This window comes from Camellia sinensis, chromosome 9 (assembly GCF_055761805.1).
Source record: "Camellia sinensis isolate YWXY chromosome 9, ASM5576180v1, whole genome shotgun sequence".
In the NCBI taxonomy this organism is placed as follows: Eukaryota; Viridiplantae; Streptophyta; class Magnoliopsida; order Ericales; family Theaceae; genus Camellia; species Camellia sinensis.
In genome coordinates, this window is record NC_138969.1 from 16,867,263 (window position 1) to 16,884,597 (window position 17,335).

General features: G+C 35.6%; 2 protein-coding genes across 2 annotated transcripts; both read left to right on the forward strand.

Moving 5' to 3' along the window:
- The first annotated feature begins 1,818 nt into the window (after positions 1-1,818).
- Positions 1,819-2,619, forward strand: LOC145798496 (uncharacterized). The gene is made up of 2 exons (XM_082886246.1): positions 1,819-1,958; positions 2,096-2,619. Exons 1-2 carry the CDS (start codon positions 1,886-1,888, stop codon positions 2,617-2,619), a joined length of 597 nt encoding a protein of 198 aa, XP_082742372.1. The 5' UTR covers positions 1,819-1,885.
- Positions 2,620-2,654: 35 nt separating this feature from the next.
- LOC145798497 (uncharacterized) lies at positions 2,655-4,099 on the forward strand. The gene is made up of 3 exons (XM_082886247.1): positions 2,655-3,001; positions 3,571-3,760; positions 3,876-4,099. The coding sequence occupies exons 1-3, from the start codon at positions 2,774-2,776 to the stop codon at positions 3,908-3,910; spliced, it is 453 nt and encodes a 150-aa protein (XP_082742373.1). The 5' UTR covers positions 2,655-2,773; the 3' UTR covers positions 3,911-4,099.
- The last annotated feature ends 13,236 nt before the right edge of the window (positions 4,100-17,335 follow it).

Consider the following 17,335-nt stretch of genomic DNA (forward strand, 5'->3'; position numbering starts at 1 on the left):
TACACCATAAAATAAAGATAACTACTTCAAAGATCCAATTAATCTAATCCTTATTTTCAAGATCCAATTTGATTTTACTCTCGAAATATTTATTTGCTCTGAGTTTTGCTCAATATAATATAATGACATCTGTGGCATACTTACTCCCTAATCTACCACTGCTTTGAGGTAGATTCAGTTTCTGATCCAACAGTTTTACAGGATAACTATTATTTGTACTTGTGCAGTGATTTGTCTGTAATTGCCTGATTCATTCAGAAAATATTTTGAGTGATATTTATGTACTTTTAAAATTTATCAATCTGAGAGTTGCTGTTCATGCAGGAGAAGAAGGCCTTGAGAGAAGAGAAACTGAAACAAGAGGAAAAGTATATGTGGGTACACATCAGCTAGAGTTGTTTGGCAAAATAGAGAGTGCAATTTTTTGTGTGCTTAGGCAAAATGCCTAGAAGTGTGAGTTTTTTCTTCTCTTTCTCCCTCACTTTTTCAAGGAACTAAACAGTACCTTTACCTCTTTCTACTTCTCAATCACTCCGTATTCATGTATATACTGGTGTCTTAACCTAATTGTTTTCCTGTGCTTTTTTGCAGCGATGGAAGCAGAGATAGTGGCGAAACCTCAGGCTGTGAATCCATGCTGTGTTGTGGTATTGATTTATTTTTAATTCTGGTCATACCATTTTTGTAGTTATTTTTTTTTAATGTGTTTTGTATATGCAGTTGAAAGAGAAATACTCAAAGCTGGAAGCCTCACGGAATGCTCTTTGACAAGCTGTAAAGATTCAAAATGAACTCATTGATAAACTTCAAAAGGAAAGCCTCAATTTTAACAAAGGAATGCTCTTTATTTTTTGTTTGGTTACCATAAAACGGATGGTGAATAGGAAAATATGATTGAAGTATGTGGAAATTTTTTATTTCTTTTTAGATATCATTTCTCCTTCCCTTTTTCGTGATTTCATAGAATTTGTTTTAATCTGTTGTTTTACAAAGTTGGGATGTAAACATGAAGGTAAATGGGTTTTCTTTTTCTCTTAGCAATTCCAAGCTCTGAACAAAGCTTTAGTGGAACAATCCATCTTAAATTCTGTCAATCCCCTTAAATTTTTTATGGTAATGCCTCGTGAAATTAAGGTCATATGGTACCTGAGGCTTCTGCTTACAGTTAGATTTGGGCAAGAGTAGGTATGTAGCCTTACCCCACTTTTTTAGGGAGAGGCTAATTCGCCATAGCTCTAGGGTGGATAGCACTTGTTATCACACCAGCTTATGACCTGTAAATACCATATGAAATCAAGAATCTAAATTTGAAGGTGCCAAAATATTAATTTTTCTTGCACCCTCCACCTACTGTTAAGGTGACCTTGAATTTCACTAGTTCATTACAATAAGATACAATGTTCATCCTTTAAGTAAACCTTTGCGTGCTCCAACCATTATTGGTCAATCTGCTACTTGTAGCAAATCTGTACAACCTCTGTTTTTCTAGCTTTGTGATGGTTCCATAGGAAAACCAATGTTCTGCCTATATATATATATATTTATATATCTGTGTGCACGCACTTGTGTGTGATATTTCTTGATGTAAAGTCAATGAGTTTATGATGGTCAAATGCATATAGGGATGCACATCCCTAGAAAAAGCTTCATCCATAGTAATTGGTGAGTGACGTTGACTTCCACTTGATATTGTCTAAAAAACTTTGAACTTATTTTCTGATGAGTTACTGTCTTCAGTTTCATCTTTAATAATAAAATAAAATTCATCGTCTCACCTGTCTGTTTGTAATGTTATCTATCCTCTTAAGTTACATGAACTTATACAATTGAGATAACGTCTTGCTGTGACATGTTGACATAATACTGATCCCCATTGTGTTTTTGCATGGAAAGTTCAGAAGTACAATATATATGGAAGAGAAATGCCAATTTTGATGCAATGAAATCTGTGAGCGTATGTATGTTGATTTTTATGCTTGGGTTTACATGTGATGTGTAAATTTACCATATTTTTGCAGATACAGAAATCGAAGGAAATTTATACTAGTAGATTAATAACATTTTCCTTTTCTTTATTGTGTCATTTCTTTTCCAGCATATGAGGAGGAAAGGGTGCAGGCTGATGCTGAAAGGCAGGAGAAAGCAAACGAGTCAGCTATTCGAGTTTCATTGGAGAATGAGATATCCTTTCTGAAGTCTGAGATACTTTCATTGCATCAGAGAGGGGGCTCACTCGCTCAAGATGTGGATGGGGAAGTAATTCTTCTTCGAACACGCCTTTCTGAAATGGAAATGGAAATAAAACGGTTCGAGGAGCTTGTCAAGAAAGAGAGAATGGAAACAGATTCTGAGAGGAGAAAAGCTGATGTTGAGAGGAAGGAAGCTAATGAAGCACGGAAAATTATGAAGGCAGAAAAAAGTAGGGCTGCTGAAGAAAGGAGACTTGCTGATACTGAACGAATTAAGGTTGAGGAAAATCGAATTCAGTTGGAGAAGTTAAAGAGTGAAGCCGATGAAGCAAGATCAAACTTGGTTTTGGAGGCATTCAAGTCTGAAGAGGCAAACAAAAAGATTCAGTTAGCTCATGGAAGAGCGGAGAAAGGTTGCAGAAACAAATAAGAAGGCGGCCATAGAAGAAAGACATCGTGCGAATCAGTTAGCTCAGCAATTAGAGGATAATAAGTGAAGAATAGAGGAACTATAGAAAGAGATATTGGAACTTGTGTCCTCTAGAACATCGGTTGAGGCTCCTGCTGTTCTGCCTGATAAAAATATGAATTGTGAAATTGCTATAATGAAGTTGCAGAGAAAAAAACTGAAGTTTAAAAAGAAGCAAGTAAAACATGCAAAAAAAGTTGATGAGTTCAAAATATATCGTAATAATATACTACAACAAGAACTATGTTGCTTAAGGCAGGGTTTTGTTCAATTTTCACATCGCCTGGATGTACTAAATAACTACTTCTCACATTGGGGTGAAGGTAGTGATGACCTGGTAAAGGTCGGTTTCTCTTTTGCTTATTATTCATTTAAACTATCTGAACATACTTGAATTAAATTTTTGTTGATTATTTGATAGGTACAGTGATGTCATTTATCAATAATAGTCTATAGCATACAGGTTTCTAGTGTTTTTTATTGGACAATATTTTGGTTGAGTTTACTCAGAAGCAAGTTAATTGAGTACATAGGTATTTGACTGATGGCTATTTAGCTTTTAATCTGATGGGTGAGTAATCCAATCAGGGCTTATGCTCTTATAATTCATCATGGACTTGCTTGTATATGTATTTTAATAAATATTTGGAGATAGTTATTTGGTTGAAGATTATAAATAATGCTATTCATATGTAGCTACTGTCAGTCAAGTTTTGCAACCTGAGAATATATAGTTTCAACTTTAAATACTTTAGTTATGTGTTGAGCACTTATTCATCCTATTTTTGTATTCTTTGCAAGTGATTAGATTTCGATATCTTATGCTTTTTTATTTTTTCTCCTTCCTTGAACCAGAGCATACACAAGTTTCTTCACATGGTATTTACTTAACTACTTGTCTAATTTTTGCAGACTGGCAACGTCTTTAATACTCCAAGCTTAAACTTGAGGAGGGAACGCTTCAGTAAAAAGCGGCGCAATAATGAGCTTGTAAAGCCTATTTGCACAGCTATGGATGCCTCTGATTTTATCAAGCGAACCACAGAATGTACTGCACCATCACTTCCTATTAGTGGAGGAAACTGTACAAAATGCATTTCAGGTATTGATTTAAATTGGAGCCTCTGATTAGAGGTTCTAACAGAAAAATGTTACAGAGTTCTGTCATAAATTCCAGTACAGCATCTTTTTCTGATAGACAATTGACGTGCTCACAGGAAAGAGGTGCTTTTTCTGTCACCACATCAGCTAAATTGGCAGAAGAGAAATCGAATTCACAACCAAACGTTTCCAGCTTGTCTGGTGAAGTTACCAAAACGAGGTATAATGAAAATCTGGCAGTGGTGGCTGAAAATAGTGTCAGAAGTCCTATTAGCACTGATACTGTTGGGAGGACTGGGCATAGTAAGATGAGTTGAGATATTACTTGGGTTTGACTGATGAGTTGAGATATTAGTTGAGATATAATGTAAAGTTTAGTACGTAGTTTTTACTTTGTTATCTTGCAGACAATCTTGCTATTTTTTTGGTGGGGAAGGTTAAGTTGATTATGTTCTCTCTCTGTGTCTGTCTCTCTTTGTACTTGACACGATTGTAAAGAAATTAAGTTGTGTTGTAATGTTTATGATTGATGGGGAAATGTTCCGATCTTTTGCATTCCATGGCAACTGAGTGTGAAATGTTGTACTTTTGTCCCAAATTCTCAATAGCTTTTGCTAATCAAAGCCTCAAAACTAGTAAGGGCACTCGTGGCCCAGTAAGTTATACTTTTGCCAACTAAATAAAGTAGTCGGTGTATCACCAAGCACATTTGGCGACTAAATAATTAGTCATTAAAATTATTAATTTTAACAACCAAAGGATTTGGTCGCGAATAGGTCTATTGCCAACTAAAGTTTTAGTTGCGCAAAACATTTTTGGTCACGGAATGTGACAATTAGCGACTAAACAATTTGGTCGCGGAATGTGACAATTGGCGACCAAAATTTTTTGGTCGCGGAATGTCACAATTGGCAACCAAAATTTTTGGTCGTGGAATGTCACAATTGGCGACCAAACTTTTTGGTCGTTGAATGTGATAATTGACGACCAAAAATTTTGGTCGCAAAATGTGTCAATTGGCGACTAAGATATTTGGTCGGAAAAATATCACTTTTCGCGACCAAAGTATTTTAGCGACTAAATAAATTAGTCGCGGTAATGATATATTTAGCGACCAAAAATTTAGTCGGCAAATCCAACTTTTCCCGACCAACTAAAATTTTGGTCGCGAATTACTTTTGCCGACCCTCAATTGGCGACCAAAGTAGCGACCAAAAAAATTGGTCGCGGATAACTTTTGCCGACCAAAAATGGGCTTTTAGCGACCAATTTTTTGGTCGGCAAAAGTGTTAATTCTTGTAGTGTATAGACTATACCTGAAGAAATTATTCATTGTGTCAAATAATAAATGACTTGTGTATTGCTCCATAAATTATGGGATATGATTGAATTTGTGGATATTATTTTTGTTATTCAGTAGTGGCCGAGTATTGTGTATAGAAAATTTTACCTAACTTGTCTTTATTAAATACGTGAGAGACAATGTATGACCCATATAACGTATTTTGCAGTTCCTTATTTGTAGCATTACATAAACATTGTGAGTAGTAATTTGAGACTATATACTGATTTTTCTTCATCCTATAAATATTGGTGTTATTGATGTAAATAAATTATGTGTTAATTACATTTTTCTGCCCTATTTTTTTTTTTTTTGTTTTAAATTCAATTAACTTTGGTCCCTATTATTTAATTTGAACAATTTGGTCTCTAGACTGTAAATCCAATTTCAATTTGGTCTTTCTTTCAAAATTTTTGTTAATTTTGCCTATGTATATACGTTAGAAAATTGAGAAATGTTCCAAAATTATTAATTTTAACCTTCAATTTGGATGAAATGACCAAATTGAAACTACACTTAAAATGTAAGAACTAAAATATTCAATTTAAAATTATAAAGGCTAAAGTGCAGTTTAAATAAAACTACAACCATCAAAAGGGTAACTAACTCTTATTTTTTTTAATCAACGAAAGTCAGTTGTTAGTTGTTATATTTGTACATATGAGAGTTGGTACTCCTAAAGAGTGTTTGCTCCCTTAATTCAACTCCCCTAAGTAGAGTTGAACCCATGACCTCCCTGTAAGGAAGCACTTAAAAAAGTCTTGGTGATTAATTAGATTAGGCCTAGTTGGTCCTACATTCTATTTTTTTTATTCTAAAATCTAGCACAATATAAGAAATTCCACTTAATAGACCATATAAGTTATAGGCTAAATTTCACTGACACCCCTTGAGGTTTATGTTTATTACAGTTCCTCCCCTCACTTTTTGAAAATTACATCTCTCTCCCTGAGGTTTAAAGTTTCATTACAGATTCCCCCTTCAGCAATTTAATTTTTTTAAATGCTAATTTTGCCGTCACTGGGTAAATTACATTGACACCCCTCACATTTTAGAAATTACAATCCCCTCCCTAAGGTTTAAAGTAGCATTACCAATTGTCCCCTCAGTTAGTATTAGTTGGAAAAAAAATTCATTGGAAAAAAAATTATTTGAAAAAAAAATTAATTGAAAAAATTTTTTGTTTGTGAAATTTTTAAATTTCTATTTAAAAACCAACCTAAACTCATTTTTTGAATTTACGATTTTTCCTCAAATTTATAATCTGAGACAACCATTTATAAACCAAAAAAATTATCAAACAAGTTTTTCTGACAGTTTTAAAAATTTTTGAAATATAAATTTAAAACTGAAAACGAAATGGTTACCAAACAGGTTTCAGATGGTAAAAATGTCCTAAAATTAACAAATAATTAAATAAGTTACCAACATAAGAAATTACTTATCAAAAGATTCATAGGCTATGTATGGTTTGATTTTTAGAAAATTTTTTTTTAAAAATTAAAAATTAATTTGGATAAGAAATAAAAAATAAAAAATAATTGTCATTTTTATATAATTTTTATCTTTCGAGTGGCTAGAAATAATTTTTTACAAATTAAATTGAAACAGTCATACGTATGCATATAACCTGCCCAAAAGTTTAAATGATAATTATTTTTTACTCTTAAATGATAATTATTTTTTATTTTTTATTTTTTAACCAAATTTGTTTTTTATTTTGTTAAAAAAATTCTAAAAATCAAACCATACATAACCTAAGAATCTTTTGATAAGTCATTTTTTACGTTAGTAACTTATTTAATTATTTGTTAATTTTACGACATTTTTACCATCTGAGGCCTGTTTGGTAACTATTTCATTTTCAGTTTTTAATATTTACAAAAATTTAAAAAACTGTCATAAAATCTTGTTTGATAATTTTTAAATTATTTTCTCAGTTTATAAATTTGAGGAAAAAAAGTAAATTCAAAAAATGAGTTTACGTTGGTTTTTCAACAGAAATTTAAAAATTTTACTAACAAATTTTTTTTTCAATTAATTTTTTTTCCAACTAATACTAAACGAGGGGGGGCAATTGGTAATGTTACTTTAAACCTTGGGGAGGGGATTGTAATTTCTAAAATGTGAGGGGTGTCAATGTAATTTACCCAATGAGGGCAAAATTGGTATTTAAAAAAATTAAATTGCTGAGGGGGGAATCTGTAATGAAACTTTAAACCTCAGGGAGGGAGATGTAATTTTCAAAATGTGAGGGGGAAAACTGTAATAAATATAAACCTCAGGTGGTGTCAGTGTAATTTACCCTAAGTTATAACAACTAATAATTTTTATAAATATTTACATAATAAGAAATTTCACTTAATAAACAGTATAAAACATTGCTTATAAGTTATAACAATCGAGTAACAAGAAATTTACTTAATTCCGGTTTCATATATAAATATTTATGAAAGAATATTTACATATACTGTTATAATCTCACAACTGTTGCCATCACTGTCACTGCAACCACTCTTATCGCCATTACTACCTCAACGACCACCATCCACCACCCTACCACGACCACCATCTTTTATCACCATTGTCATTATTACACTTGGGTTTGATTTTTTTTTTAAGCCATGCATTCTTAAATCCTTTCAACTATATATAGTTTTTCAAAATGAACTTTATAGTTTATCAAATTAAAGAAAAAAAACTAGCCATCTTTTATGTTTTTACTTTTTTCAAATACTATTTTCATAATGTTAAGAACAAAAAAAAAATGTGATTTTTAATTCTAATGTTTTAGCAAATTAATTTCCACTAGGATTCTATATTGCAAAATATTTTGAACCAATTTACTAGCTATTTCCATGTAATGTTTTAGTATCTATTTTAATGATTTATATAATTATAATTATATTATAAGAGATAATTAAATGAAGTTTTATTGCATTTAAGACGTACTTCAGAATTTTTTTTCTCCAAAATTTCAAATTATTGCTCATAATAAATATTTACAGGATTTCCTGGTACTTTGAAGGAAAAGTAGGACGTATATGTAGTTTTTCCAAATATATTACTTTTTATATATATTTTATACATTATATATATATATATATATATATCAAGTTTAATGACAGTTCTTACTACATCTCCAATGGGTCCAAGTGTCATATATGTTATAATTCGTAAAATGTTTTGCATTTTTTTTCTCCAATGGATGGGTTAGAGCATTGACAGTGGACTTTCTAAAATGGATTAACCCATGATATTTTTATAATTTAAATTGTTGCCAACACCGACACATGATTCTAACCATGGGGGTAACCAAATATTTTGAAATAAATGCAATATCAATTCTTATTAACACAAAATATGAAAAATATCATATTATTAGATATTTTTATTCAACTCATATGATTACAAAAATATGTGTGTACAAAAAAATATATGATCAAAATATAATAAGAGAATATGTGACTAGATAGTTTGTTCAAAAATTATCCATCATCCTATTTTTACTAGCACTTTGCACAACTCAAAAATTGTTGACAATCTTTAAAATTAAGATGTTTGATGCTTTAAATCTCGTAGTTCTCCAATTGAATTCAATTGTAGTTTTTTGTAAAATATATTTTTTTTTCTATGTGAACTCGTTTAAATAAAATTTACTAGGATGCTTGCAAATCTTCAATTTTGAAATTATAACCATCTATAGGATTTGGAGCCAAGCTGAAGCGAATCTCAAAACAAGTAACTCTATCACATTCTCCTTAAATTGATTATTCAATTCTTGAAGAAAAAGAAAAAGAAGAAAAATATTGAATCATAGAAATAAGATTGTTTTTATCAATGAAGTAAAAAATTTATAAAAAATATATAATTAGAGGTATAAAAAGATGATATGCATTGATAGAGATTCAGAAAGTATAAACTATCTCTATTACTGCTATTTACACTCATACAACCAACCCATCGGTCTCACGATTTAAAAACAAAAAATAAAAAATCAAGAAAACAATAAACAGAAAAAAAGGTAAAAAAAAAATGTAGGACTTTACTCTAAAAATACAAGACATGAATCCCCACAAATCAAACCACGCAACCCAAAGACCCTGATCCGAATGCCCTTCTTTTAGCTGAAACAAATCGCTGACCTCCATAGACCTGAATAGAGTTCACCCCTCAAACTCCCACTCGCAAAGGAGTCGCTGAATGAAGCTCCAAAACATTGTTCGCTTTATCGGCCCAACGCCAACCTCCAAAAATCTGAACGGAATCCACTCCTCAACTCCCATTCGCATAGGAGTGCCCTCTACTTTAACCCCTGTCCCGAACACCCCACGTGGAATACAAAACTCCTCTATACGAAAACCCCCGTGATTGGTGGATCTAATATGAAAACCCCAATTAGCATCCAACAACGTGCACCCAAACACCAAAAATAATGATCAACAGCAACAAAACAAAGCACATCTGGGTGGGAAAACTGTGGGGGATTCAGGTTTATTAAAAGAAAAAAACCGTACACAAACACAAGAGAAAGCGGAACCATAGAAATAAGATGGTGAACTAAAGTAGAAGAAGTTTTGTAATAGATATGGATAAGAGAAAGAAAAAACTGAAAATGAGAATTAAATTGAAGAGAGAATCAAACCAAAAGAAAAAAAAAAGGAAAAATTGAAGCAACAAAAGGAAAAGAATAGAAGATGGAGAACCACAACAAAGAAGAAGATTGAGAGAGAGATAAGCACGTCTGGAGTTGAAGAGTGGGGGAGAGTCACTTGATACACAAATTCAATTCAAAATTTCTCAATTTTGTAAGTTAATATATAAATTTAGTCATCACATTGGAGATGCCAATTGTTGCAGAATTTCTCAATTTTGTAGGTTAATATATAAAGTTAGTCATCACATTGGAGATGCTAATTGTTGCACTAAGGTCATGTTTGTTTTGGAAAGTGGGTTGATTTTTTGACTTTTTAGTTTTTTTGACTATTTTAGCCTGGGGCTAAAAAGTTTCGTTTGAGAAGAACTTTTGGCTTTTTTGGCTTTTTGATTTTTTTGTGAGAGAAAGAATGTAATAATTATGGGTTAGATATCATGTTTTGTCTTATTAGGCTAAAAAATCTATTTTATTTTTTTTGTGGTTATTTTAGGCAAAAAAGCCCAAACCCTCCCTTCCCAAATGGAGCCATATCAATTTGTATATTAACTATGAACAAATAGTTAGCAAAAAAAAAAAAGACAAAAAGGAAAATGGGGAAGAGTCTCCTAACATTTTCCTTTCTTCTATAAGTAGTGCTATACAAACCAAGAAAACACTCAGAGGAAAAGCTTATCCAGAATGATTGACTTCGATTTTTAAAAATACGACTGTCAAATTATTTTTTGTAATAAATTTTGCATAACAATTTTCTTTCTAAGCCATTTTCTTTTTTTGATAGACATACCTGGCTAAGAGAGCTGCATGTTTGCCTTTGGTGCCTGAATATGAAGATTCCTTCTCTCTCCTTTGGCTACCAAGAAAATAAAAGTTTGACCCAACAACTTCACAAGCCATCCCAAAGCAGTCACCATCATCACTAGAAGGGAATTGAATTTCTTGTAATTGCAAGGATTGATCTGATGAACCAATTGATACGAGTGGCAGGACAGATTAGGATACAGAAGAACCACCATAGCTTGCCAAACACAGCACTAGAATTTTTTTTGGCAACTCTTCTTGACTCCTGTCTGTTTTGCATTGTTTCTTTGTTGTTGCCTCTGGCTGAAATTCAGATTGTTTGATTCTTTTGAATTTTTGGAACTAAAGTTGCTTCTGTGCAGATGTAAGGGTCACCACTGGGGTTGATTTTTGTGACCTGCATTCTCTACTGGAGGCCAACATGGGATATGATAATTGGAATTGGCTTCACACACACACCCAAACACACACACACACACACACACACAAAGAAAGAGAATTTGTGTTCTTGATGATGGCAACACACACAAAGAAAGAGAATTTGTGTTCTTGATGATGGCAACACACACAAAGAAAGAGAATTTGTGTTCTTGATGATGGCAACAAGTTTTTAAAAAGAGGATGGAAACAAGGAGCTACTAAAAAGAATAATAAATATAATTAGGGTAAATTACACTTACCTTCCTGAAGTTGAAAAAAAATATAGTTAACTCAATACGTTGACATAATTATATTGACGTCTTTAAAGTTTTAATTTATATAATACTTAGTCTATATTTTATCAATAATTCATTAGTTGTATGATGGAAAAATAATTTTACTATCTCTTTTATACTAAAACCTTTTATTTTAGTGTCTACCCATCATTGGTGTTAGTTTCGGTCGTTTTATCCATACAAAAAGAGAGATTAATGTAATTATGTCAAAGTACGTATGTGTAGGTCCTAATAAATGGATTTATTGTCTAATAGATCATATGGAAAAAATTTGTCATAAAAAGGTCACTAATTGTAAGTTTTAGCGACAATTTATAAAAATCATGACAAAAAAAGTCACTAATTGTCAATTTTTAGCGACATATATAAAAAATTGTCACAAAAAAATTATTTTTAGGGACAATTTTACCAATACTTATTTTCAATAGGATTTGATGGGAATTAAGTCCAACTATTAGGACTTATTAATAGTTTACTCTATAATTATAATTAACTGTATTTTTAAAATCTTTTTTTTATCCATAAAAAAGAAAATATATGATCAAAATATAATAAGAGAATATGTGACTAGATAGTTTGTTCAAAAATTATCCATCATCCTATTTTTACTAACACTTTGCACAACTCAAAAATTGTTGACAATCTTTAAAATTAAGATGTTTGATGCCTTAGATCTCGTAGTTCTCCAATTAAGATGTTTGATGCCTTATCGGCCCAATGCCGACCTCCAAAGATCTGAATGGAATACAATTGGAGAACTAAGAGATTTAAGGCATCAAACATCTTAATTTTAAAGATTGTCAACAATTTTTGAGTTGTGCAAAGTGCTAGAAAAAATAGGATGATGGATAATTTTTGAACAAACTATCTAGTCACATATTCTCTTCTTATTATATTTTGATCATATGTTTTTTCGTACAGCATATATTTTTGTAATCATATGAATTGAATAAAAATATCTAATAAAATGATATTTTTCATATTTTGTGTTAATAAGAATTGATGTTGCATTTATTTCAAAATATTTGGTTACCCCCATGGTTAGAATCATGTGTCGGTGTTGGCAACAATTTAAATTATAAAAATATCATGGGTTAATCCATTTTAGAAAGTCCACTGTCAATGCTCTAACCCATCCATTGGAGAGAAAAAATGCAAAACATTTGACCAACTGAATTATAACATATATGACACTTGGACCCATTGGAGATGTAGTAAGAACTGTCATTAAACATGATATATATATATATATATATATAATGTATAAAAAATAACAATATATAAAAAGTAATATATTTGGAAAAACTACATATACGTCATACTGTTCCTTCAAAGTACCAGGAAATCCTACAAATATTTATTATGAGCAATAATTTCAAATTTTGTAGAAAAAAAAATCTGAAGTACGTCTTAAGTGCAATAAAACTTCATTTAATCATCTCTTATAATATAATCATAATTATATAAAGGGAGCTTTTTCCATAAATCCATCTTTAATTACTTATGTTCCATCTAATTCATATTCTTTTTGACTATTCCATTAGGTCCTATTTGAGATAAGAAGACCGAAATACCCTTTTCATCTACTTATATTCTATTTAGTTCATATTATTTTTTTATGTTTCAATAAGTCCTATGTGTGACATATTTACCAAAATACCCTTAATGTGAATGTCCACACCGTCAATGCGAATGTTCATATTGTCAATGTGTAGGGGCCCGGCACATGTACAATGTGAATATTTACATTGACATGTTAACATTCACATTGATAGGAGTGTAAAATTAGCCCGCGGCCTGTGGGCGGCCCGAGGCGAGCCGGGTCCGGCCCGTGACAATGTGAATATTCACATTGACATATTAACATTCACATTGATAGGATTGTAAAATTGGTCCACGGCCTGTGGGCGGCCCGAAGCCCGCCCGCTGCCCGGGGCGGGCCCGGCCCGGCCCGTGACAATGTGAATATTCACATTGACATATTAACATTCACATTGATTGGAGTGTAAAATTAGCCCGCGGCCCGAAGACGACAGCCTCGGGTCGAGCCGGTGGGCCTAGGCTTAGGCTCGAGCTTAGGCCGGCCTTGGGCGGGCCTGGCCATTTTTTTTTAATTCTTTTTAATTTTTTCTACCAAAATTTTATTATTTTCCACAAAAAAAGACATTGTGCCTCAAGCGGGCTGGGCCTCGGACCGAGCCATGAATGGGCCTTAAGCGGACCGATGGGCCGGGCCGGGCTTCAAAGTGATAGCCTAGGCCCTAACCTAGGGTCTCGGACATGCTTGGGCTTGGACCCAAACGAGCCTGCCCCGGGTCGTAGGCGGGCTTCAAGCAGCCTACGGGCGGCGGGCCAATTCTACATTCCTCTCAATGTGCATGTTAACATGTCAATGTGAATATTCACATTGTCAACGGGCCGGGCCAGGCCTACCCCGGGCCGTGAGCGAGCTTCGGGCAGGGGGCAAATTTTACACTCCTATCAATGTCAATGTTAACATGTCAATGTGAATATTCACATTGTCACGGGTCGGGGCAAGCCCGCCTCGGGCTGCGGGCTAATTTTACACTCTTATCAATGTGAATGTTAACATGTCAATGTGAATATTCACATTGTCAATGGGCCGGGCCGGGCCTATCCCGGACTGCGGGCGGGCTTTTGACCGCCCATGGGCCGCGGGCCAATTTTATACTCTTATCAATGTGAATGTTGACATGTCAATATGAATATTCACATTGTCAACAGGCCGGGACGGGCCCGCCCCGGGCCACCCACGGGCTATGGGCGGGTTTCGGGCAGCCACGGGGCACGGGCCAATTTTATACTCTTATCAATGTGAATGTTAACATGTTAATGTGAATATTCACATTGTCAACAGGACAGGCCGGCCCCGCCCCGGGCTGCCTACGGGCCGTGGGCGGGTTTTGGGCAGCCACGCGGCGTGGGCCAATTTTATACTCTTATCAATGTGAATATTAACATGTCAATGTGTAGACACCCCATTTTTGACCGACCTTAAGACTCAGACGTCACCGATTGAGCGCATGGTGATGTTGCATAATGTGCTTGTTCAGAAGTTTCAGAGTCGCGGCTGCGAGCCCTGCCTCCGGGCTTCCGAACCCTTTTCTGTGCCTTGTCTCGGTTTGCGAACCAGACTCGGTTTTCTCTGTTTCTTTTCCTGAGGGGAGGGAGAGGTCTTGTAGACCATCTCTCAATGTCCGTAGGCTACATTTTGTGGCCGCAGGCCATTTTGCCCATGTCGGAGTCCGGTTCTCGGTTTTCGGAGCCGTCAGGCCGTGTGCCTCGGTTCGGGACCGCTTAACCATCTCCTATTGCTCTGATTTTTGGCATACATCTTATTTCATCCATTTTGAGGGACACTGGGGGCTGAGAAACCCACTTCGAGGTCGAATACCATTTCCGGTGCTTAACAGCCCATTTTCGGGACCCCGAACTGCGTGTTTTGGCTCCGGAACATTCGTTTTGCAACAGTTTTTGCTCATTTTTGGCAGGTACCCCTTTTTTATCACAGGGAAGGTCACTGAAGGGTGGGAGGCCAGCAATTGTTGCCACAGCCAGTTATCTCTCCCCCGGAGCCTCCCGGCGCCCGTTTTTCCAACTTCCGGGCTAATGTTGAACACCCTAGGGGTAGTGTTGCCAACTTTCAACCACATATCTGTGATCTACACATCTGGGAGGCCACTAAAAGTTGGTGGCCGGCCATTAAGGTCACCTGACCCTTTTGACCCCTTTCTTCCGGGCTAATGTTGAACCCCTTGGACCTTTTTTCTCGAACTTTGAACCACATATCTGTGATCTACACATCTGGGAGGCCACTAAAAGTTCATGGCCGGCCAGTATTTCAACTTGACCCTTTTGAACCCCTCTTTCCGAGCCATTGTTGAACCCCTTGGACCCACTTTCTTGCAATTTTAACTACATGGTTGTGTTGTGCACACATAGGGGCACCTCCCCAATACCTGGCCGGCCAGAAAATGTGATTGACCCTTTTGACCCCTAGCCGGCCGGCTAGGGGGTGTGGCCGGCCGGCCACCTCCAACAAAAGTGAGAGGCCGGCCAGCTTCCTTGCACTGTACCCTTTCCAGCTGTGGGGCAATATCCCCCAGATATTTTCTGTATCCGGGGGATATTTTGGGAGAGAGTTATACTCTCCAATTCACCCCCCTTTTACACCCCTTTCTTGCCCTTATAACCAGCTGAGGGTCTTCTTCTTGAGGGTTAGAAAAATTCCTCTCCAAGCACAAACCCTAAACTCCATTGTCATCCTTCTCAATTCTCCAAAAAACCCTAACTTCTTAACCTTCATTCCTTCTACACCACCAAGCTCTACCACCACCATCTCATTTCCAGCAGCAAGGGAGGATTCTTGAAGGCTAAAGAAGCTGCAAATCAACCCAAGAAGCAACAAAAGCTTGGATCTTCAAGGGTAAGTTACACTTTGATCCTTTTGACCCTTTTCCTTGATCTATTTCTAAGCCTCATTTCTTTTTGGTTTCAAGCTTCGGCCCTAACTGAAAAGGGCCATATTTTGAGCTCATCTTCACTTCACATTAAGGGCTCAACCCTGTTTGAGCCCTCCATAATACACTTGCTTCATTGATCATCTTGTATGTCATAGTTTTGCATGCTATTTTTGACCCATGAGAAATTTATTTTCGAGCATGTTGTAAACTGATATGAGGCATATTTTGAGCCCCTCTTCAACATTGGAGAAGGGCTCAACATTGTTTGGTGTCTCCATGGGGCACTTGTAGTTCAATCCCTTATTTGACCCCATTTTTGTATAAATTGATAGCCCTCTTTGCTTCTGTTTTTGGACCTTGGTCCGAACTGAAAGTGGCCTTATTTTGGCCTATAATTCATGTTTCGTTCACACTCTTTTTCTTTTTGGTGATTATTCTGTATACTTCATGTTTTAGCACCTTTTGAGCCTCATTTTGCATCATATTTTTAGCATGTTTGTATACTGATTTTGAGGCTTCCATATACTGTAAATGTTCATATTTTTGGTCCATATTCAGTGTTGTAGAAGGAAATTTTTCAGTTTGGGTTTTGCTTATACCACTTGTTTCATTACCCCTCTTTTGGCCCCTATTCTTGCATGCTATTTTTCCCCTACCTATGCTTGCTGTTTGGCCTTGTTTACAACTGTAAAAGTGCTTATTTTGGGACTGTCTAGCTTCTGTCTTTGCATTGCATGTCCATGTTGTGCATGTTTAGCATGGCTATAGGCCATTTCGGGTGCCTAATGTTGCATTTCGGGACATTTCCTTGCATTTCATGTCATTTCGCTTCATTTCGGGACTGTTTTCCCTCATATTTTGTTGCTGAAATTCCATTGGCATACTTGCATATCATTTTTGCCATGTTTCATGTCATTTCATCATTGCCTCGGTTTGCGTGCCCGTGTGCACGCATTTCGAGGCACTCCATTTTTATCCGCCGGCATCCGATGTGAGTGTGGCTGAGGCTCACTCATGTTGGTATAAGCCCATTTGTCATTTCCATGTCATTTCATGTCATTTCATCATTGCCTCGGTTTGCGTGCCCGTGTGCACGCATTTCGAGGCACTCCATTTTTATCCGCCGGCATCCGATGTGAGTGTGGCTGAGGCTCACTCATATTGGTATAAGCCCATTTGTCATTTCCATGCCATTTCATATCATCACCTCGATTTGCGTGCCCGCGTGCACGTATTTCGAGACACATATCATTGCCTCGGTTTGCGTGCCCGCGTGCATGTATTCCGAGACACATATCATCGCCTCGGTTTGCGTGCCCGCGTGCACGTATTTCGAGACACATATCATCGCCTCGGTTTGCGTGCCCGCTTGCACGCATTTCGAGGCATCTTATTTCATAGCATTGCGTATATTAGGATTGTATCTTAGTTGCACTTCATGCATATCATGCATATTGCATCGTGTCCGGAATAGGAGTTAGTCCGGGCACGGGAAACGAGGTACATTTCGTACTCCGAGTGACGGAATGTGTCTCAATTCCCCAGTCACCGACACTCCGGATTATCCATGATGGAGTTA